Below are 23,329 nucleotides of genomic sequence, written 5' to 3' on the forward strand. Positions count from 1 at the left end.
AATATGCTGATTTTTTTTTCTTCATTCCATTCAGACACAAAATAATGTGCTACATTTTTAGATGAAGGAGTTTTGCTCATCTCTCACATTCGTTATGTTGTTCAGGCTATTTTTAAGTTTAAACACACGAATCAGTTTTAATTATAAATAGATAGCATTTAGGTAAAAGTGTGCAAAAATAAAATATTAAACGATTTTCTCTTATGTTATTATTATTATAGTATTTAGGTAAAAGATATATTAAAACATTTCCTGCTAGTTCTAGTATTAAGGTAAAAAGTATATAAAATCAGGTGTCTTTAAATAAAATTCAACCTTAAATCCTGATCCTCCAAATGATTCGGTATATTAGTAACTTTCTGCAAATGAGTCATCTCAATGAATTCAATGAGATTACTCACATGAGTAAAGTTACTCACATCCCCAAAAATTTGTATGATCAAGGCCTCAATGAGCTGTTAACTATCAAATCAAAGATAGCATGTTCACACTGGCTCTATGTAGCCTAAAGTAACATCTATGAAAGAAAGTGCAGCAACCCATCCAATAGCAAAAGGAAAACAAATAACATGCTTGGGCAAAACAAGAGAGCTAGTTATACAACATCAAGAAATAAATGTGACAGAGCAATCCCGCAGTATGGGCTTGATCCAAAGACTATTGAAGTCAATGGAAAGAATCCCATTGATTTCAATGGGCTTTGGATCAGACCTTAAGTGACAGAATTTCTTTTCAGTATTATGGGATAATCCAGATCTTTGATGTTTGTGAAAAACATTTAAAATATTCTCTCAAGGGAAGAAAAAACTTCCTCACTAGAGTGGCTGGTCGTTGAGAGAACAGTCTTGTTCTGAGGATGTCCTTTGCCAGGCGGTCTAAATCCAGATCCAAGTCTGAGAGAGAATACTTGCTGCAAAAACAAACAAACAAACAAACAAACAAAAAGTAAAAGCTCACAAAGTTCCTTCCATAAATTGTGCTTCAAAATATCTCTTCTGTAGGGCTTAGTCCTGCTAAGTGCTGAGCACTCTGGCCCTGATCCAGTAAAGCACTCAAATACATGCTTAACTTTAAGCATGTTACGAGTCCCCGTGGTTTCAGTGACCCTTCCACCCTGCTTAATGTCGAGCATGTGCTCCAGTGTTTTGCTGAATCAGGGCCAGCGTGATTAGCACCTTGCAGGGTCAGGCACTACCTGCTGATTGGTCTTTATCAGTGGTTCTCAAACTTTTGTACTGGTAACCCCTTTCACATAGCAAGCCTCTGAGTGTGACCTCCTCCCCAAATTAAAAATATTTTTTATATATTTAACACCATTATAAATGCTGGATGTAAAGCGGACTTTGGGGTATAGGCTGACAGCTTGCAACCCCCCATGTAATAACCTTGTGACCCCCCCCCGAGGGATCCCGACCCCCCGTTTGAGAACCCCATGTCTTTATGAAGGAGGCAGTCACCGAATCTTTCATTTTCCCCAGCAAGGGAATTTACCCAGCAAATATTACTCACTCGTGTAGTCCCATCAGTGTCAATGAGATTATTTACGTGAGTAAGGACTATTTATCCATGAAAGAGTTTGCAGGATTGGGCTCTCAATTTCAAACATACTAGTAGATAGCTTTATCAATAGGAGATCACTCCGTTTAATGGTGTGAAAAAAGTGTATTTTGAGACGTTGTAAAAAGTTTAAGGCTATTCTACAGCAGTGGATTCTTTGCAGCTGTTGTAATAACTGGCAGTATAACTCAGAGCTTTCTCTGATTGAACTAGTGCCATATGCCTATAATTCAACTGCAAAAAAATTTAGCCTTAAGCTCATGTCTTTCAGTAAAGGATTTTTGTTTTTTTTTAAATTATGTCTTGTTCACAGAGTTCAGAGTTTAAAATCGTCTAACAGAAATTTCTTTGTGTGCAAAACCAGTGGTTGTGATGACACTGCCTATGAGTATCTGCATCATGGAATGCATTCATTGTATGATAAATTATTGGAAGCCAATTTTGCAGAGGAATGTTCTGGAAAACCAGAAAGTGAGGCAAGTCTTATCCAGAGATTGTGAGAAATCTGTGTTCCTCCTGTAAGCATTTTCTAGTGTATGCATAGCTGATTTTCAGCATCTTACACCTGAATGGATATAATTGAGGTTCCTTTGGTGTATCCATCATAAAGCCCATGATGAAAAGTTTCATACCTGGGATGTAAAAAGCCCTAAGGCCCCAAACCAGTACTCCATGGGTACTCAGTGCATTTCAGGATTGGATCTTAATGCAAGACTGAAACATGGCATACAAGTTCTCAACCCCAATGGTAATGTACATTGTTCTTAAAGGGTGAGGCTGAGAGGGTAATAGAAACTAGAGGATGAACTGGAGGGTAAGAGATGGAATTCTCCAGTCTTCTTTTGCCACATCCACATTCCCAAATGGCTGAGTAAGGCTTCAGGACTGGCTGTCTTAAAGGATGGCTTCTACTCAGGTTCCATTCACACTTAAATAGCCTATTTTAACTTCTCCCAGCAGGTTCCAAACTCAGAATGCGAGTTGGGCCGGTCAAGTTGAGATCACTTGAGTGTGTGAGAACTACAGAAACAGAGTAAAAGGACCAGAGGTAGTTGGGGGACACAGAAACATTGTCGTGTCTGAGGACACGGAACATTAGAAACCACTTTGCTGACTAAACTAGTTTTCAACTTCTTTGGATCAGAGACAGGCCATTACTTAGAAGAAACCCTGAAAGTAAACTGTTGTATCACCTCTTAACAGATGGTATGTTGCTCCACAAGATCACAGCATTCTGGACAGTTTCTGCATGTTCCCTGTGGATAGTCACTGCCTCCATCTTTTAAAAGGGAAAAATATGCAAGTGTCTTAGTAGCCAGACAACTTCTGCCAACTGTTAATACTATATTGCATGGTGGCCACCAAGAACGTTTAAGAACAGCTTCTACTGATTCATGACATGCTTAGCTGGTTTTCTCTTATGATTATAGCCCTCCTTTGGGGTAAATTGGGCAAGCCTCCCTCATGTTTGAGAGCACAATAGCTGATCAGAATTTTCCAGGTTTTGAAATTTAAACATCATTTCAAATTTTGAAAATTCAAAAATAAAAAATGGAATTTTTTGCTAAATCTTTTGTAAAAAATGTTCCCCATTTTATTATGAACAGGTCAACACTTGCTTCCATATTTCTAACACTATAGAGCAGATCAACTCCTTTTGAATTATAAAAGAGAGGGTTTTTTTTTGTAAATTTACATTTTTTTTAACCTGCTTTAGTGAGCACTTACTCCTACGAGCAGCCCTATTGACTTCAACAGGTAAGGGTTGCACAAACAATTGTTTACTGTATGAAGAGCATTACTAGTATCTCTAGATGGAAACCAACTGATCTAAATATTGGTCATTATAGCACAGAGAAAGGGGACAGAATTGTGTATCTTCAAGAACGCATACTTTAAAGGATTAATTCCTCAAAATGTATGGTGTGAAATCAGTTGGAAGCTGCTTGATGTTTAATGTTGATCTAGCAATTAATGCTAATAGTAGTTTTCTTCAAAACTAATCTTTCAGTTCTCTCCAGAAAATACACCTATTGCATGAACCCTTTCATTTATCATTTTATTGGGCATTGCTGTCACTTTGGACTTGCACCTTCCCCATGTGCGACAAGTGTACTGTATGTTCTGCTTCCTGATTTTGCCGAGGACCTGAGCACCTGCAACTTCCACTGACGTCAACGGGAACTCAGGGTGTTCATCCACTCAGCAAATCAAGACCTAAACTCATTGGGGATGGGACAATGCCTTACTATTAGGTACATATTATGCTAAGCACATTGTTGCTAGTCAGTAAATAACACTTGTTATCATCTCTCTCATCAGACATTGATCATGCTTCTTGTCCTGGACAGGTGGCAGTGCTACTTCTTTTTGGTGTATGCGCAATGTGTCTCAGGTGTCATGTGATCAGGATTCATCACCGAATTTGGGCCACTGGTTGGGTTATTAGCTTCTCCATTCTGGACCGGGTACTGACTGGGAGCATGACATGAACACTGATCCATACCCCCTTAATATTGGATATTAGAGCTATTACTAGATTTCAAGGACTGTTGTCAGGATCAGTTATTGTTTGTAAAAGCTCTGAGATCCTCGGATGACAAATGTTGTATCCTGACAAGGGTAAAGCATTTTGATTAACATCTGACTAATGGCTTTACTGGTGATTTCCTGGTCCACATGTGAGTTATAATGCAGCAAAACCAGAGAGAATGACTGGATTTTGTGGCATGCACAAATACTGTGTGTATACTCACTTGGAAGTCCATTAGCACTGGTCCTTAACAGAGAACTCCACATAAAACTTCCTGCAAAGATTTGGGAAGTTCAGCTCTGGATCCAAATTGAATGATGTAGGCTTAATCTCTAGAGACGGATCTAAATCAGAACCCAGGCTCTTCATTCCCTCCCCATCTCTCTTCCCCTACCTCAAACTTCGGGGAGATTCAGATCCAGAGCCAAACGTTATGATGTGAGTCTTCACTATTCCTTAATCAAAAGGAGTGAGGTTCATTTTGACCAGAGGAACTCTGCTTCCTCCACAAGCTGCCCCTGTTGTACACCAACAGCTCAGGAAGCGAGAGCTTAAAGAAGCAGGAATCAGTTCTGGTTCTGTTGTGTGACACTGCAGAGAACACCATTCCCAAAAAACACAATAAACATCACTATAAAAGGACCCAGTCACTAAACACTAAGGAGACATGATGTGAAGAAAAAACAATCTGGGGAGGGACTGGATTTTCTGTGTACCTTGAAGAATCGCGAAGCTGTCTCTCTGTCTTCTTTTTCCAGCACCAGATTATCCACAAACATCCAGAAGAATGGCCTCTGACTGCTCTCTGGGGGTTTCCCGTATTGTAGGATGCGGTAATATTGATAGAAGTACCAAGCTAGGGGCGAAAGGGATGAGGAGAAAGGAAAGGGAAGAGTGACATCAAAAATGAAAGGACCAAATAGCAGAGACATGGCTCTCATCCTGTCCTGTTCTGACTGTGGGACAGTGCAGCTTTCAAAAAGAGAGGCTAAGAGCCTCTCTATCACTATAGCAAAAAGAGCAGTGGGGGAAATTTGAAATGAGACCAGAGAGGTTACTTTTTAATATGGATAAAGTTTTCCATAACTTCAGTTTGAGGAGTCACCATTTCTCATCTTCATAATGTGCAGCATGTAAGCAGAGGGACAGATAACAACACTAGAGGTCCGCTTCAGACCAGGGGCAACTCCATTGGCTTGAATAAGCACTTGCTTCTCCTAGGTCTGAATTGGACCCTGGATCCTCATGGGTCAGAGGCAAATTTGAGTTGGAAATGAGTGATGTGCCTTGTAGTCACCAAGGGCCAGGCTCTGCACATTGCATGGAGGCCCTAGTAAGGGGCAGTGTGGAGCTGACCAGCTTGAGAGGGAGCACTGTGGGACATTTAGCCCCAGGAAAGGAGCATGCCTCCTGAAGCTCCATAGGGTGCAGGGGGATTGTGGACACTAATGCACCTCCTTCATGGGGTGCCACATAATGATAGACTCAAGGTCAGAAGGGACCATTGTGATCATCTAATACCCTTCCTATGAAGCCAGTAACCACAACTGGACAATGTGTAGGGGGACAGAGCTGCTCCTCGCTCTGTTTGGAGCACCAGGAGCTCTCTGGGGGGGGCGGGGTAGAGATGGCCCAGCCCTGTGCTTTCTGGAATTTCTGCCCAGCCTTGCGTGGGCTGTACGGGCCTTTACAGAGGGGGAGGCTTCTCACTGCACCCTCTACCACGACATGCCTGCATAAGGACCAGACTGAATGTGACCCCTCCAGTTGAGATTGTATGGTCACAGGAGGAGAGTCTCCAAGGAAATGTCTCTCCTTTCATAGGTGATGAGATACAGCAGATTTAATACAGTTTAATGAAACTCTCAAATGTCGGGAGAGTTCTATGGCCTGTGTTATCCCGGAGGTCAGACTAGATGATCACAATGATCCTTTCTGCTGTAGCAGAACAAAGGGGCTGTAATCTCCAGCTGACAGATAGCCAGCAAAGTTCACTTTAACCTGCTCCTCCCAAGGCCTGCTGGATAGGGCACGTGTCAGAGGATGGAGGGCTGAGGTCAGATTGCATGATGTTGGTGAAATCCCACACTGCCATAGCAGTGGCTTGATGGCTGGTACAAGCCTGTGTAATTCAGAGCAATCTTGAGACTGCTGTAAATTACACAGGGTGCCAAACTGGATCTCAGCATTCCTGGGAATTAGGGGAATAGACAAATGTTTTACAGCCACCTTTTGCCTCGCCCCCTGTCTCCTCAGTACCATGAGGAGCTCTAGTACAGGTAAAGATCTAACTCTGTCAGACTGATAATTTATATATCATTTTATACTTCACTGCACCTCTTACCGGGAGGGTGTTCGTAGGAATTTCCAACCGGAGGAGTGGAACCAAATATGAAATCAAAAGGACCCCATCTTTTTACCTAATAAGATGTACAAGTTTCAGAACTTCTTGTTTCTTTTAGAAACATTTATTCATATTCTTATTATGATGGCTATTAAAATGTAAGCATTTGTCGACAGGCACTCAGACATTACGGTGATGTGTGTGGTATAAGAACCTGAATAGAACAGGACCTGAGATGAGCTGTGGCTCATCTAAAGAGTTCTTTCCCACCTAGATAGCCCAAGGCAGGCCTCTCTGAGAACATCGTAAGGAGTCACTCCCAATCACGGAGAATTCGGCGTTGTTCTCTTATTAAGGCCTGGAGAGCTTGTATTTAATGCTTAAGTTAGCATTTAGTTATTACATAGATCGAACACAACATAAAACCGGAACTTGGTATTGAGTGCAGCCTGCAGTCCAGAACCCCAACTTCCAAGATGGAGTCTGACCTTTGGTCTCCGTGGCCACACCCAGCACTCTTACATAACAATAACAGTTTTTCCACATAGATTCATCCTTGTACTAAAGATGGAAAAAGCAATTATAATTGATCATTACCAACCAGTCAGGAATGCTGTGAAACCTGATTATGGAAGGCCAAATTTTCAAAATGTAACCTGTATTTGTGCACAGGAAATTTTGCACTCAGGTCGCTTGCATGTGGGGTCATCACTTGTGCATGCAGCTAATAGAAAATACATGCACATGGTTCCAAAGACAATATGTCAAAAGACATACTGGTGAGGAAATTGCACATACAAAGGATGAATGTCATCAGCTGCATAAAAATCTCCACCCTTCTTTTAAAGTGGGCATGGAGTTGGCAGAATCTGTCAAAGATTGGCAAGGGAGAACAAGTTGTGCAGACCACCAGACTTCGCAGTACAAGACCACAATATGAAAATAAAACTAAAACAAAAAAAAAGGAACTAGGAGTTTAGAAAAGCAACTGGTAGTGTAGTGGGTGATCAGGTTTTGAAATACTAAATATGGTTTGGGTTATGCTATTTATCCATTACTGAAATTCAGGGCTGGCTCCAGCTTTTTTGCTGCCCCAAGCGGCGAAGTGAAAAAAAAGAAGCTAAAGCCGATTGGCGGCAGCTCAATCGTGCCACTTCCTTATTCGGCGATAATTCGGCGGAGGGTCCCTCGCTCCCTCTCTTCCTCTTCAGCGGCACTTCGACGGCAGCTCAAAGAGGAAGAGAGGGACTGAGGGACCCACCGCCAAATTGCCGCCGAAGACCCAGACATGCCGCCCCTTTCTGCTGGCCACCCCAAGTACCTGCTTCCTTCGCTGGTGCCTGGAGCCGGCGCTGCTGAAATTGCATAACGGCAGTGAGCTTTCAGTGGGCAAATTTGGATAGTTTGAACAGAATTAATTACAGAGTGGCTTGGATTTCTGTAAGATTTCATTCTGAAATTCAGTTGTTGCAAAAGAAAATACTGCTACAATCTCAGGTGACATATCTCAATTCTTGGAGCAAGGGAGGTTTTTTGTCAGTTTACTGACTCCTTGTAGCATGTACTTGATTAAACCATGTATATACTTGGAGACTCTGCTATTCCATTGCCAAGTTTTTTTCACATTATACAAAATTTGGTAAACAGAGCCAAATTTCCACTCCCCCCCTCCCCCCTGGAGTAAGGAGATTTTCCAGTGGGGACACATGTAGGGCCCTACCAAATTTGTGGTCCATTTTGGTCAATTTCAAGGTCATAGGATTTTAAAAATCACAAATTTCATGATTTCAGCTATTAATATCTGAAATTTTACAGTGTTGTAATTGTAGGGGTCCTGACCCAAAAAGGAGTTGGAAGGGGTTACTGCTACCCTTACTTCTGCGCTGCTGCTAGCGGTGGCGCTGCCTTCAGAGCTGGGCAGCCGGAGAGTGGCGGCTGCTGGCCAGGAGCCCAACTCTGAAGGCAGAGTATGGTATGTTATTGCCACCCTTACTTCTGCACTGCTGCCTGCAGAGCTGGGCCCTCAGTCAGTAGCCGCCGCTCTGCGGTCACCTAGCCCTGAAGGCAGCAATGCAGCAGTAAGGGTGGCATGGTATGGTATTGCCACCCTTACTTCTGTGCTGCTGCTGGTGAGGTGCTGCCTTCAGAGCTGAGCGCCTGGCCAACAGCTCCCACTCTCTGGCCGCCCAGTTCTGAAGGCAGCACAGAAATAAAGGTTGGCAATACCGTGACCCCCCTTAAAATAAACTTGTGACCCCCCTGAAACTCCCTTTTGGGTCAGGACCCCCAATTTGAGAAACGGTGGTCTCCCCCGTGAAATCTGTATATTATAGGGTAAAAGCACACAAAAGACCAGATTTCACAGTGGGAGACCAGATTTCACGGTCTGACACACATTTTTCATGGCCATGAATTTGATAGGGCCCTAGACATGTGCTTCTATTAGGGGCAATAGAATTATTATTATTTAGTCTTTGCATTGTGGTACTGCCCACAGGAACCAATCAGGCCCAGGCCCAGGCCCAGACCCAGACCCCAGTGTGCTAGGTCCTGTACATACAAGTACATACAAAGATATGATACCCACCTGAAGGAGCTTACAGTTGAAGGGCCTGATCCAGTGCCCATTGAAGACAATGTAAAAACACCCATTGTCTTCAGTGGGCATTAGATCAGACCCTAAGAAAAGAGTCTGCAATCTAAGAATCCTCCACTCACACTCCCCAACCTGGATCCAGAGCAGCTCTGCCATCGCTACTGAGGCCTGTGGTAGTGCCTGATGACCATTATGTGCTCCCTTCGAGACTCAGCTTTTGGCAGTTGGATTCTCTTTGTTTGTAGACACACTGTCCACATCCCAGCTTCTCTCCTGCCCCGCTATGAGCCCCGTCCTGTAGAAGCACTGGTGTAATGAGAACTGCTGTTCAGCACAGTCCCAGTTGAGAAGAGAGGGATCCCCTGCTCAGCATCACTTTGACCTGCCTGCCTCCCTCCCCTGGAATGATGAAGATTCTGCTTCAGTTTAGGTCTTGCGTGGCTGCTCCCGGGGTGGCAGCATTCCCCTAGAATTGTCACAGCAATCAGTAATGTAAATTCAGAGCTCTGCACAGTTAATTCAGTGACGTTTTCTATGTTGTACTTACATCTGTCCTCAGAACATCGGTGACATCATCTAAGTATATCAGCCTGCCATCCCCCATGCTGCTGCCCAAAAATCCAAGATTTTTCATCTCTGAAGAGTGGATATTAGAAATACAAACAGTGTTAGTACTAAGAACTAGTTCCCTCATACAGCACCTCACTTCAGCACATACCTAGCTTTAAGCATGTGACTGGTGGGACCAGTGTTTCAAGTTTAGTTCATACTTAAGTACCTTGCTTGGTCAGGGTCCCAGCAAGCAGTGTAGTAACTGATATGTAATCAGATAGCCCTTGGAGTATAGAACAGTGTTGGATATTTACAGCTTCATAAACTGACAAAGTTGGAGACATCTCAAAATCAGGATTGTAAACATGAGATCAAGTTATGTAATGCTGCACTGAATGTCCCCACATGGGCTACAAATAGCAGCATTTTAGATACACACCACGGGTATTAGATTGTTCTGAAAATGACACTATTTCTTTTAATGACAAATGTGAACATTTCAACTTTTTTTTCTACTTTACAGGTTTCAAAATTGATTTTTTTTTCCTAAAGTTTTCATGACATTTTCATATACAAATATTTATCAAAAAACATTGCTATTTGGTAAACAAAGTGATCAAAATGGTTATTGAAATAAGATTTTTTTATAATGTTTTGGATACATTTTTTTTTTAGCAAAACATTAATAGTTTTTTTGCTCAATGGTAATTAAAAAAAAAAGCCATTTTATTTTTTACAAAAGAGCTCTGCATTAAACAAATTTTGACCAGCTCTATCGAACAGGATGATGATACCTTTGTGTGGGTCATAATGAATCATGATGGGTAAAATTTAGCCCAAGTGTGGGCCTCATTTGTCCTACTGGACAATGGAGTCACATCAGGGATGAATTTGGCCTGATATATTAATAGATTTTTAATATATTTGTTTGCAGTCCTAAGCCAACTATGTACACTTACCTGGGGTAATATTATCAAAAAGGGAGAGAACATTGATTGGCTTTCGTTCCCATGCGGATAAAGGCTGATAAATCTCAAGATGGTTCTGTCATAAATAAAAAAGACCCTTGTTTGCACAACCCATTCATTTGTGTGAATATTCAAAGCTGTCCATTAATAATAATAAAGCACAGATGCTGGCCTGTTTAGGGAGTCTGGCTTATTGGGACTATCACAGTGTAGGCAGGGTACTGTGCAGCCTGGAAAACCCCCGGTCAGGAGGGAGAGAGACGGGGATCTTTGCCTAAGAGAGTTGACATTTGAGGAGCCTGGAGCCTAGAGTGGGAACCGTTGGTGGGCCACGGAGGGGGAATACAGATGTAATTGCCCTGAACTGTGACACTGTCTCTTTTTTAATTAAATGATCCACCCAGCATTGTCAGCAAACACTCCTCTCTTCAGTATCCAGTCAGGATCCCAAAGTCCACAGAAGGGCATAAGGCAACTAATTGCAATTAAAAGCATTTCAGAACCTTGGAGATGCCTGGATTCTGATTAGTACATTAGGAAGTAGTTGATTTATACATTGCAAATAAATATATCTTCACAGTATAAAGTAATTATTCTGTTACATAAAATGGGTTCCACTTCATTTTCTAACAAATTGTCTGGTACTGAATCATTTGCTGGAGAATTTAAAGCAAGTTGCGATCTGAAGTATGTTGTGATAATCTGCCATGTGGCAGATAAAATTTAAAGGGGCAGCACCCAACACACCCAGTACAAATTTCTTATCAAACCCTAAATTGATGTGCAGTGTAGAAAAATATGAGTATAGTCTAAGACAGTGGTTCTCAAACTTTTTTTTTCTGCAGACGACTTGAAAATTGCTGAGGGTCTCGGTGGACCACTTAATGATTTTTCCAAATGTTGTTTGTACTGTTAGCTAACTACTGTAAAGTGCTTTGGATAAAAGCACTATATGAAAAAAAAACCTTAATAATAATTAACATTTTTTTTGTTCTACTATAAAAGCGCACAACTCATATTTTAATATCAGTAGCCTTATCTTTCTAATGCGATGGATGTGCCCTCTCTCCCCCGCCGCAGCAGCCACAGAGCTGAAGCTGGGAAGGAGGGGGGTCTCTCCCTGGCAGCCACTCTGAGCTGGGGAAAGTCGCCTTTCTCTGGCCAGGGCTGGCTCCAGGCACCAGCTTAACAAGCAGGTACTTGGGGCGGCCAAGGGACAGGGGCGGCATGTGCGGCAATTTGGGGGCGGCAGGTCCCTCACTCCCTCTAGGAGCGAAGGACCTGCCGCCGAACTGCCGCCGCCGATCGCGGCTTTTTTTTTTTTCCTAATTGCTGCCGCCGGTCGCGATTGCGATCACGGCTTTTTTTTTTTTTTTTTTGCTTGGGGCGGCAGAAATGCTGGCGCCGGCCCTGTCTCTGGCCGCCACAGCCCTGCACAACTTCCCCCCACCCCCTCTTCTCACCCCACTGCCCCTCCCACCTACCCCGTATTCCCCCCCAAGGGCACCACCTCACCTTACATGTGTGTCTTCTCCAGGGTCCAGGCACCTAATTAGTGGAGCCATGTCTGCGCGGCACCATTAATTAGATGGGTGGCCCTTCATTCTCTCGTGTGTGGCCGCCCAGGCGCACACCTTAGAGGGACCTATCCGCGGACCACCTGAATGGAGCTCACGGACCACTGATTGAGAACCTCTGGTCTAAGATGTCTGTAGTGATTGTCGACTGCTGCAGAACTCAGTTCTTTCAGTATTTAAGGTGGTAATTAGATACCATGGTGATCGACACCTTATTAAAACCTATGGTAGGAAGATTTCAGATTTTCGTCAGTATTTGTTCCCAAATATTTTTATTTTTGCAAATGACAGCCTCACATCCCTTCTAACAGTACAGCTGATGGGGCTCTGCTTCCACCTGCTGGAGGCAGAACATAACAGGTATGCTGACTGTTTCCTCTTGCAGAGGCGATAGATATCTAAGGTCAGTTTTTTGTGTCTCCAGCTGGCTGCAAGAAGAGAATTCCAGCCAACACTCTCAACTGGCACAGAAGAATAAATAATACACTTAAAAAATTCCAAAGCTGTTAAATTCTAATCTGTATTTTGGTTATGACAGGAGCCTGATGCAGTTAATATATTTTATTTGTCTTAGTGCAAAGAAAAAGAGTCCAGCTATCATACGTGAACCTAGCTCTGAATACTTTGCATGAATTATATATCAGAAATCTAATTGATCTTTAATGGTTCTATCTGAACTAAAATGATCATTCTTTTGGCCTATTTTGATAGCATCCGTGTCCTGAAAAAAAAAAAAGCCACATACATTTAATGGTCAAGAAGGAAAATATATATGATGGATCACCATGAACATGTCTTATTTTTTTCTCTCTAACTTTTAAAACCTAAAAAAAAAAAAAAAAGGATTGTCAAGGTATTTTACGTAATTTTTCTCCATAACCTTTTTGGAAGCTGCTTCCTTACGAAAGTGTTTCTTCTTCAGTCTCACATACACACTAAGGCCCAGATCCTGCAAACATGTAGCAATCTGTGTAATTTTGCTGATGTACGTAAAGTCACACACATATACATATTTGCAGAATCAGAGTCCAATGTTAATTTAAAATGCAGGGCTGCTGGGTATTGATTTACTTTTTTAAAAGAAAGAGGATTCAAGCATTTGTTCTGAAAACATAAGCACATGTTGGAGCTCATTATTAAGAGATACGGGAAGAAAGATAAGTCAATGACTGGGTCTGTGTCAGCCTTGACTCCTCCATCCCTTTAATTTTATATTAAAAGTTAATGGAGATGCTCCTTACAGATTCCTGATCGTAGAAGCACTTCAGTTTCGCACGCCATCTCTTCTTCCTCTTCAGCAAACCATTTGAACTCAAGGGGAGGCACATGAAACACAACCATGTATTCATTGCTTTAAATTTCTCTGCAGTACCAGGACTTACAAGGACATCCAGACACTCTAGGCAATAGCATCTACACAAATTAAATAATAAGTCAATTCAGTGTTTAAACAGGTCTTTCCACACATTCTATGCTAGCCAGAGGCTCAGTTTAACTGGTCTGGTTCTTTTCTGATGTTTAAAATCATATTCAAGATAATTATTTTTTTCCTCAGAAATGTTTCACTGAAGATGCTGGTACATTGTCAGCTATATGATAAAGCACTTTGACAGTGTAATGTCCATGAATGATCCCCTTCTGTGTTCCTGGCCACACCCTTAAAACAGTCAACGTTGAGGTAGATTCAAAGGAACAATCCCAGTTTTTATGCAAAACTCAGGCTACGGTGAGACTGGAAGCACTGGGAATGTACCGTAGTTTGTTTTCAATCAAATGACCAGCCATACTAGATATGTCCAGTAAAAACCCACATGCTTTTTATTTTTATACCAAGTCTAAAGAGCAAATCAAGCTCCCATTGAACTCAATGGAAAGACAACCCCCCCGACTAATATGGGAATTCGTTGGGGCCTGAATGCATTACAAGGAAGCTCCTGTTTATGTGGGGCGCGACAACTAGGGAATCAGCTTTAGGAATGAGATAAGGGGTGTTTTTGCAGGGTGGGGAAAAAGGGGACATCCAAGCCAGGACAACCTTGAAGATTAAAGTAATCTCAAAACGGGGCAGCTGTCAGTTAGTGAGAAGGGCAAGTATTTGGCTATTTCCCCTGCTAGCTGTGCACAGAGCATTGAGCTGTGCTTCACCCTGCTGAATCATCACTTGTAGAAGTACAACCTCCATCTTCAGGTGGCGATGGACATGCCAAAGGGTAACCTTAACTTTGGGTGCTGATGAGCTTGGCAAAAATGTTATAGGGTGAAATCTTAGCCCGAGGGAAGTCAATGGGAGTTTTGCCACTGATTTCACCGGGTACATCTAGAGTGCAATAAAACCCCTGCGGCGGCAAGTCTCAGAGCTCAGGTCTACAGACTCAGGCTTGAGCTATGGTGCTAAAAACAGCCCCCCCCCCTTTGCTGAGTCTCAGAGCCCAAACTCCAGCCCGAGCAGGAATGTCTAGGTTGCTATTTTTAGTGCTGTAGCATGAGCCTGAGTCTGTAGACCTGGGTTCTGAGACTCGCTTTTTTTCCTTTTTCCAGTGTAGAGGTACCCACTGTGGGCAGGATTCACCTGCGTGTATAGCTGGTGATTTGTAAGGTGCCACTGTTGTCCCTCTTCTCCCTCCCTTCCCCAGTTAGCCATGTTCAAACAAGGTGTTTTCTTACTCGACTGGAATGTAATACATACATGTGCAGACAAATATTATGACCAAGTGTCTTGAATAATCTTGTTTCCTTGACATGTTTGTTTGTAGAATTCCATTTCTTTATTCACATTTATAACTGAGAGTTTTAAGTGATGAGTTTTTCTTTAATCCCTATCCTGGTGCTATTCTGTGGATAATTTGTGTTGAATTACTTGGGGAACTACAGGTGATTTAAATGTGTATGTGAGTGCTGGGCACAACCCAAACAATATAAGGTAAAACAATGATAGTAGGTGAGCACAGTGCAGGTCCTGATTTAAATCTGACATCCCAGCACCCCAAACTTATCGGAACCTTGTAGCTAGCTCCAACCTCAATGAGCTGAACCAGAACCCTGCATGCAAACCTGCCCCTTCAAACTTTGTGGACGTTTGGAACTGGATTTGATCCTTTTGGCTTAGGGCATGTCTATGCTGCAGTCACTGGGTGTAGCCATACTGAGCTAGCTTTAATTTATCTAGCTGAGGCCCCACAGCAGTGAAGCTGTAACAGCATGCACTTCAGCATGGGCCAGTCCCACAAGTAATTACCCAGGGTTCGGGGCCAGTTTTTACTGCCTATGACACGTGCAGCTGCACCATTCTGGCACCCACGTTAGCTAGATTAAAGCTAGCTGGAGTATGTCCGCTCAAGCTGCAATCACATGCTGTCATTGCAGTCTAACCAGACCCTCAGGCCTACCCGTAGTCTTTACCTATTACAAGTTGGGTCATCGCACATTAGCAGAGTCTTCCCCGAGCAGCAGATTGTGCAATAGGCCTGAAGGCCATCGTCATCATACAGGAAAAATGTTTCCAGAAAGTTCTCCTTATAAAACAGCAAACTGTAGTTAGTTGCAAAAATAGGTTTATTTGATAAAATGTAACAATCATCCTGAGCTGTGTTTGCTTTGCACGTGAGTTTCCCTCTTGTGTTATTAATTTTTTTATGTAGCACCATTAACGTGCATGGCACTTTGCAAACAGATCATAAGGTTCCTGTAAATACTGACAAAGGTGGTGAAGAATAGGAGGTAACATGAAAGCAACCTGATATATTATATAATTTTAGCCATATAATTATAATACCTAAGTCTTACATGGTGCTCCTCATCAGTAGATCTCAAAGGGAGGCAAATATCATTATCCTCATTTTACAGATGGGGAAACTGAGGCACAGAAAGGGAAGTGACTTTCCTAAGGTCACCCAAAGGGCAACACCATAATATATCAGTTCTAATTTTTATAAAGTATTATTATTATTGGTGCGTGTAAACTCTAATGGGAGCCAAATTAAAGGACACCGAGTTGAGGCATGTGTGTTGCTGGTTAGTGATACTTTCTTATATATTTAGGCCAGAATGGGACCATTCTGATCCCCTAGGATTTAGAAGCTCACCCAATCATTTCTGCATCAAGCCCACAGCTTCTGTGTGAGCTACAGAATATCTTTTTAAAAGTTGTGCCATCTAGATTTAAAGCCTTCACATGATGGAGAACCCACCACATCCTTAGGTAAGTTATTCCAATGGTTAATTACCTTCACTGTTCAAAATGTCCACCGTATTTCTAGTTTGAATTTGTCTAGCTTCAGCTTCCAACCATTGGATGGGTGCTGGAACTAGGGGTGTTGGGCTGGGATGTGTGTGGTGGTACTGCCACACCCCCTGGCTTGAAATGGTTTCCATTATATACAGGGTTTACAGTTTGGTTCAATGTCTCTCAGCATCCCCACTATACAAATTGTTCCAGCACCTCTGAACCATTGGATGTCATTATCCCTTTTTCTGCTAGATTAAAGAGTCATCTACAATCAGAAATCTTTTGCCATGTACTTACAGACTATGATCAAGTCACCTCTGACTGTCTCTTGGATAAATTAAATAGACAATGTCTCTGAAGTGTCTCATTGACTTCAGGGGATCCACTTCCAGCTGAGATAATAGGCAGGGGGGCCTTATTGAGCCATATGGACTACTAACCGTACATGGAGTACAAATTCCTCCGTGAAACAAGGGATGCTGGGTATGAATCTGGAAACTGCCACAGCAGATGCAGATTTCTGTAAAACACAAAGAATGTCCTCTCTCAAAATCTAGTATTGTTTAATTTCAGCCTCTCTCACTTATTTCTTCTGGACAAGATGCAGAATTCTCTAGACATTGCTCTGAAACCTGAGAGGCTAGACATTCCCAGATTAGTAACTCTTATTATTACATGTTCAGCACACCAGTTAGAAATGAAAAACAGTGACAAAAATATTTTTTAATGCTTTCTAAAGAAGAGTTTTAAGACTATGGTCCTCATCTGCACAGCAGAAAGGATAGGAAAAAGATCAATGTTACCAATAAAGCCAAAGGGACATTGTGTTTTTAATACAGACTATTTAAAACACTGTCAATGCAAGGATCCACTTCCACCTGAGATAATTTTCACACTGCTCCTGTGGACATTGCCTGTGAGCCATTTCTGTCAAGGTCGCCTGCTAGAGACCTGCCAACACTTCCAAATCACAGGATTTGTTCTTAAGGGCTAGATTTTCAATGAGGCTCTCTGATCGAAAGAAAAACACGTGCATCTCTTTTAGCCAGCAAAGAGTCCTGTGGCACCTTATAGACTAACAGACATATTGGAGCATGAGCTTTCGTGGGTGAATACCCACTTCTTCGGATGTAGACGAAGCCAGACAATTTCGTCTTACTTCTGATCTATTCAGCCTCATGCCAGCCTCTGTTCTGTCTGAGGGCTGGCCTAACACATCCACAAATGATCCTTGAAGGGCCACCACTAGCAGCGACAAGGCAGTGCAGTCTCTGTGCCCGTTCAGCTTTCATTTTCTTTTTCAAAACTGCCAGTTCATGTCAATTTTGCTGATAGTTCTTGTGATGAGTCCATTAGATGCTGGTGTAAGTCCACCAAATCATTTCCTATAGGCCAGCAAACCACCAAATGTTAATGTCTTTCAGGAACTACCAACCTGGGGCAGATTTAAATTAGTGAACCAGACGTGAGGGTGGCTGTAATCCCAATCCTTTAGGGCAGCCATTGTATGCCAAATTCTTCTTAATGTATTTTTGTTTATGTTTGATTACTCAATATTTTTGGATATTGCTTTTAAGTTGGACACTTGATTTTTTTGGTCATATTGGTTAAGATGCAGTGTGACATGGAAATTTAGCCACATGGCTAAATAGCCTATTGGTTTTCGGTAATTTAATTTGATTACTCACCTTCAATACTCCTTTGGTTTTCATTTACTTCATGTGCAATAAGATCTGGGGGAAAACAAAACATAATACTAATTGTTTATTTCTTCAAAAACTTGAAGAGCAACAATCCTTAAGAGTTGGCACACCCTGTATTTTCTGCTAGACAAACAAAAGAGTTCCCTGAGAAATTTATGAGCCAATCCTTCAAGCCCTCCCCATGAAGAACTCCCATTCGAGTCCATGTGAGTTCTACCTACAGCTGGCTTTGAGGATCAGTCCTATAGTTTTGCTCTAGTGTTTCCTTTTTGTAGATCAAATAACTTCACTGACTCATGTGCACACAAGTGTAAAATTGTATGCTGCCTTAGTAGACACACACTCTGCAGGTCAAGTTGCTGCAATGTTTTAAAGAAAGTCTAGAGTAAACATGTCAACATACTGTGAATTCCTTCTGAAAACACTGATACCTCTGTTGGGGCTTGAGAGTGTAGCAGGCATTATTTCTTCAAGAGAGTCGAGAGATATCACATCAGAAGAAGTGCTTTCTTTGTCTTGCAGCTCTATCGCTTGAGAAAAAAAAAATCAAGCGACCATCAGTTTCTTGGACAGTAACTCCACTTTTAGCAGTACTGAGATTTTCTAAGCAAGAAACACCACTATAGCCAGCAAAAAGGACAGGAGTACTTGTGGCACCTTAGAGACTAACAAATTTATTTGAGTAGCCCACGAAAGCTTATGCTCTAATAAATTTGTTAGTCTCTAAGTTGCCACAAGTACTCCTGTTCTTTTTGCGGATACAGACTAACACGGCTGCTACTCTGAAACCTGTCACTATAGCCAGGTTACTTCACTGAACTTTTGCGATTTCTATTTCCATACTTTTGGAAACACCAGTCTAGCCCACCCACATTCACTGGATTCTTCAAACAGCTGAGAAGTCATGTATTTATACAGCTGATCCATGCACAGTTAGCTGAAGTGGGGGGAAGATTATTTATTATTCTAATGTGCAGAGTGGCCCAACCCTCCCTCCTATGGATTGAAGTGTCTGTTGTAACCCATGGCAGCACGCTCACGTTTCCCAGGGCTGAACTAACTTTAAATCAGACACATTCTCTCCTATGCCCACAGGCTGGTACTGAGCGTCCCTTCCAATTTTCCCAAGAGGGGAGGAAGTTTAAAGTTCATCGTTTAACTCTCCAGAAGTCATGAGAGCATCAGGCATTCAGGGACTGGGCAGCCCCCGCTGCTTCCAACCCCTACCATCGCCTGGACCGTGTCATTGACAACCCTCTGGTTACAAAGGCATTGCAGCCCCAGGCTGGCTCCAGTCATTTCCTTTGCTCACTTATTCCAGAGAAGCTGGGCTCCACCTCCTCCAGGTCCTCTGCGCTGTCTGTGTCCGACAGGACCAGCACCGGGTCTTCCTGGGCCATGCTGTGTCTATATGGACCATACGCAGGACCGCCCGGCAGCAGTAATCGCACGTGGGTGTGCCGTCCGGGCCGGCGAAGGACAAGCTTGTCCAGCGCTACCAGCCGGTGTGCTGGGCGGGGCTCGCCGCACAGGGGGCGTGGTGAGTGTGTCTCCTGCAGGGGTCTCTGGTGGACGCTCCAGGGAGAGGTTTTGGGCAGCGGTGGGAAGCGTTTTTGAAATTAATTTGCCAAGGAAATTCCGGCCCTGAGAGATCGTAGAGATTATATGAACTACCCAGCACCTAAGGGGTGTGTGTGTTTGTTTTGCGATGCTGGCTGCATCAAGCCCAGCCTCCCCGTTTTAGAGTTAAGTTCATGCCAGAAGAGCAGCAACGGTCTTTAGTTTCCCGACCTGTTGTCAATTTCATTTACAGACTGAAAACAAAAGAAGCAGCTTTTAAAAGAAATGTCTGTGTTATAATTATCCTGTGCTGTATCACATGTGCTATGCACAGGCTGCGGTCTATCATATCTTGCTTTATATACACACAGTACTATAGCTGGCGCACAGTACTGTCTGCATGCATACATATAACACAGAAGTATATATCCAATGTTGTGTTTGTATATCTCATGTATGTATCTATCAGTGTTACAAACCTGTTATAAAATTAAATAATTTATTTTCAAAACTCCACAAAACAGGTATTTTCAAAAAAGTTTGATATATAGTTTATAAAATACTGACAACCAAATGAACTTTGCTGTTAGTCTGGTATTATGATTATTCCACATAAATAAATACATTGGGAGATTTTTGCTTTTGGAGGCACATAACTTTTTTTAAAGATAACAGTACAAGGGTCTTAGCTGATGAAAAGAAACCTTGTTGCATTTGTGTACATAACTATACCCTTTTTCTAATTGAATTAAGTTATTGCTAAGTGAGTTTTTTTGATGAAAGGTTTTAGTGTAGTCTTGCCTTAGTAAGCCACCAGTAGTGATACTGGATACTGAATGCCCTTTCTTCACAGAACTAGAAGAAAGATAAAGATAAAAAATTTCAGTAGAAAGGGCAGACACATCCCTGCTATAGATTAAAAACTAAGGATTGTGCATGCAGATAAAACATATCCTGGGACACTAAAGCTGCAAATAGATGCATCTAAAATCCACATCACCAATCCTTACTCAGCAACTCTGATGTCTAAATTAATTGCCAGCTAACTGATTTAACTTATGCTGGGATAGTGAATGTTCTGGTTCTGTTATTGTTAGTTTTTCTTTTCATTAGCTGCTATCATAATAGAAAAACATGAAGATGCTTAATGATGGGGGTGGTGGAAATGGTTCAACATGTTTAATTTATTAATGTAGGAGGATTCTGTATTTTCTTGAGGCAAAAAATTTAAGGACGAATTAGACAGATACGTGGTACAGACAGGGCCAGTGCAAGGAAGTTTCACGCCCTAGGCGAAACTTCCACCTTGCGCCCCCCCCACCAAGCCCTGCGGCAGCTCCCTGCCCCCCCTGCCCTGAGGCACCCCCCCCCGCGGCAGCTCCCCCCTTGCCCTGAGGTGCCCCCCCGTGGCAGCTCCCCCCTGGGGGCAGCTCCCCCCCCAGCTCACCTCTGCTCGTCCCCAAGCACGCCGCCCCTCTCTAATTCTCCTCCCAGGCTTGCGGTGTCAAACAGCTGATTGGCGCTGCAAGCCTGGGAGGTGGGAGAAGTGGAGCGGCAACCACGTGCTCGGGGAGGAATGCTGTAAAAAAAAATTGGAGGCACTGCTTTTTGGCGCCCCCAAATCTTGGCGCCCTAGGCAACTGCCTAGTTCGTCTTAATGGTAGCACCGGCCCTGGGTACAGACAAGAAGCACAGAACACTCTATTGAAGACATACTAGACCTGGATTTTATTGTTTTTAATTGATCAAAGCTCCCGCTGATGTCAGTGGGAGTCTTGCCTGACGATGGCAGAACTTGGCCCAATCTGTAAGTAAGGTCACACACTTAAAATAAATGAGATCTTACTTTTATTTTCATTTAAAATATCTCAGCCTCCTCTCCCACTTTTCCATCCAAATTAGGCACTGGAAGAATCAAAACATTAATTTGTGCTGAACTATCAAAATGTATTGTTTTACTGTTAGTGTGAATTAATTTATATTCCTGTTGGTTCAGTTGAAATACTATATCAATAACCTTTAGTTATCAATGGGCTTGAGTTTTGTTGCATTGGTTTACTTTATGTAATTTCAATTAGAAAACAATAAAGAGAAAAATACCTGCTAGTTTAATGCCCCCAGGAACTAAATAATTTGCAGGAGGAATCTGAAGCAGAAGCAGTATCTTTCCCCACCCACCAAAGAGATGTGACATTCAGATATGGCCCTGACCTAAAAAGTTCAGGTCTGGATCGAAACTTTCTCAAAGTATGGTGATATTTGGGTCTGTGGAGATTTGGTTCAGCTCTTCATAGAGACGGAGAAGCTGCAAAGTTCAGCTCCAGATTAACATTTCCACAGAGATTTGGGATCTAAGGCTTTAGAAGCCCCATCTCTAATTAGAAGGTTTAGCCAATCAAGTATTTTGATTCACTACAAAATTAGGTTGATTTTATAGAAGTCGATTTTTAGAAATCAATTTTATACAGTCGATTGCGTATGTCCACACTAAGCTCATTAAGTCGGCGGAGTGCGTCCTCACTACCGTGGCTAGCATCAATTTACGGAGCGATGCACAGTGGGTAGCTATCCCACAGTTCCCACAGTCTCCACCTCCCATTGGAATTCTGGGTTACGCTCCCAATGCCTGATGGGGCAAAAACATTGTTGTGGGTAGTTTTGGGTACATGTCGTCAGTCGCCCCTCCCTCTGTGAAAGCAACGGCAGACAATGGTTTCACACCTTTTTTCCTGGATTACCCATGCAGACACCAAACCACAGCAAGCATGGAGCCCGCTCAGCTCACCGTCACCACTGCTGTTGTGGGCAAGTCTACTGTGGGAGCTGCTGTGATCCAAGTAGCCAATGCAATCACTGACATTCTGTTATCAAAGATAGTTACTCTGGGAAATGTACGGGCCTTTGTAGATTTTAGGTGCATCATATTCCTGTCCTTTGTCGCTGGTGAAGAAGTCTTGCAGCCGTACATTCCAGTCCGGTTGGTGCTGTAACACCCCGAAGCACTTCTGTGGTTGACACATGTAACAGCTCCAGGGCTCTTGCTCTTTTGCCTTGGCCAAGGTACCTTGCCCTACCCAGACCTCCAAGCATTCGACACAGAAGCACCTGCAGCAGCTGGCATTGCTACACAGCAGCAGCTCCTTGCCTTCATAGCAGACGGTGCAGTAGGACTGCTAACCATTGTCATCCACTGCTTCCGCTGCAACTCTGCTCTCCTGCTCCCCAGCGACGAGCTCAGGCTTCAGAGTGACAGTTGTGTGTGTTTCTCCTTGATGCAAACCCGCCCCCTTTGTTGATTTTAATTCCCTGTAAGCCAATCACCCTCCCCCTTTGAAATAAAGTAACTATTGTTTTGAAACCATGCATTCCTTCTTTATTAATTAAAAAAAAAAGAGATAACGGACAAGGTAGCCTGGATGGGGTGGGGGAGGAGGAAAGGACTAGGCCACATTGCTTATTGTAGCCACACTAAAAATCAAAGTGTTTGAATGATAGCTTTCTGTTGCTTGGGCCATCCTCTGGAGTGGAGTGGAGTGGAGTGGAGTGGAGTGGAGTAGCTGGGCGCCCGGAGCCTCCCCACCACATTCTTGGGTGTCTGGGTGAGGAGGCTATGGAACATGGGGAGGAGGGTAGGCGGTTATACAGTGGATGCAGTGGGGGTCTGTGCTTTTGTTGGCTTTCCTGCAGCTCCAACAGACGCTTCATCATGTTCAT

General features: G+C 42.9%; 1 protein-coding gene across 1 annotated transcript; it reads right to left on the reverse strand.

The window, feature by feature from the left end:
• Nucleotides 1–283: 283 nt before the first annotated feature.
• Nucleotides 284–19,455, reverse strand: DNMT3L (DNA methyltransferase 3 like). Its single transcript, XM_034771288.1, has 11 exons — nt 19,368–19,455; nt 18,041–18,085; nt 16,793–16,872; nt 15,527–15,639; nt 13,369–13,540; nt 10,542–10,626; nt 9,578–9,666; nt 6,435–6,510; nt 4,807–4,946; nt 2,751–2,836; nt 284–910 (listed from the first exon to the last, which is right to left on the reverse strand). The coding sequence occupies exons 1-11, from the start codon at nt 19,453–19,455 to the stop codon at nt 739–741; spliced, it is 1,146 nt and encodes a 381-aa protein (XP_034627179.1). The 3' UTR covers nt 284–738.
• Nucleotides 19,456–23,329: the final 3,874 nt, after the last annotated feature.

The sequence above is a fragment of the Trachemys scripta genome, chromosome 1, assembly GCF_013100865.1.
Source record: "Trachemys scripta elegans isolate TJP31775 chromosome 1, CAS_Tse_1.0, whole genome shotgun sequence".
Taxonomy (NCBI): Eukaryota; Metazoa; Chordata; order Testudines; family Emydidae; genus Trachemys; species Trachemys scripta.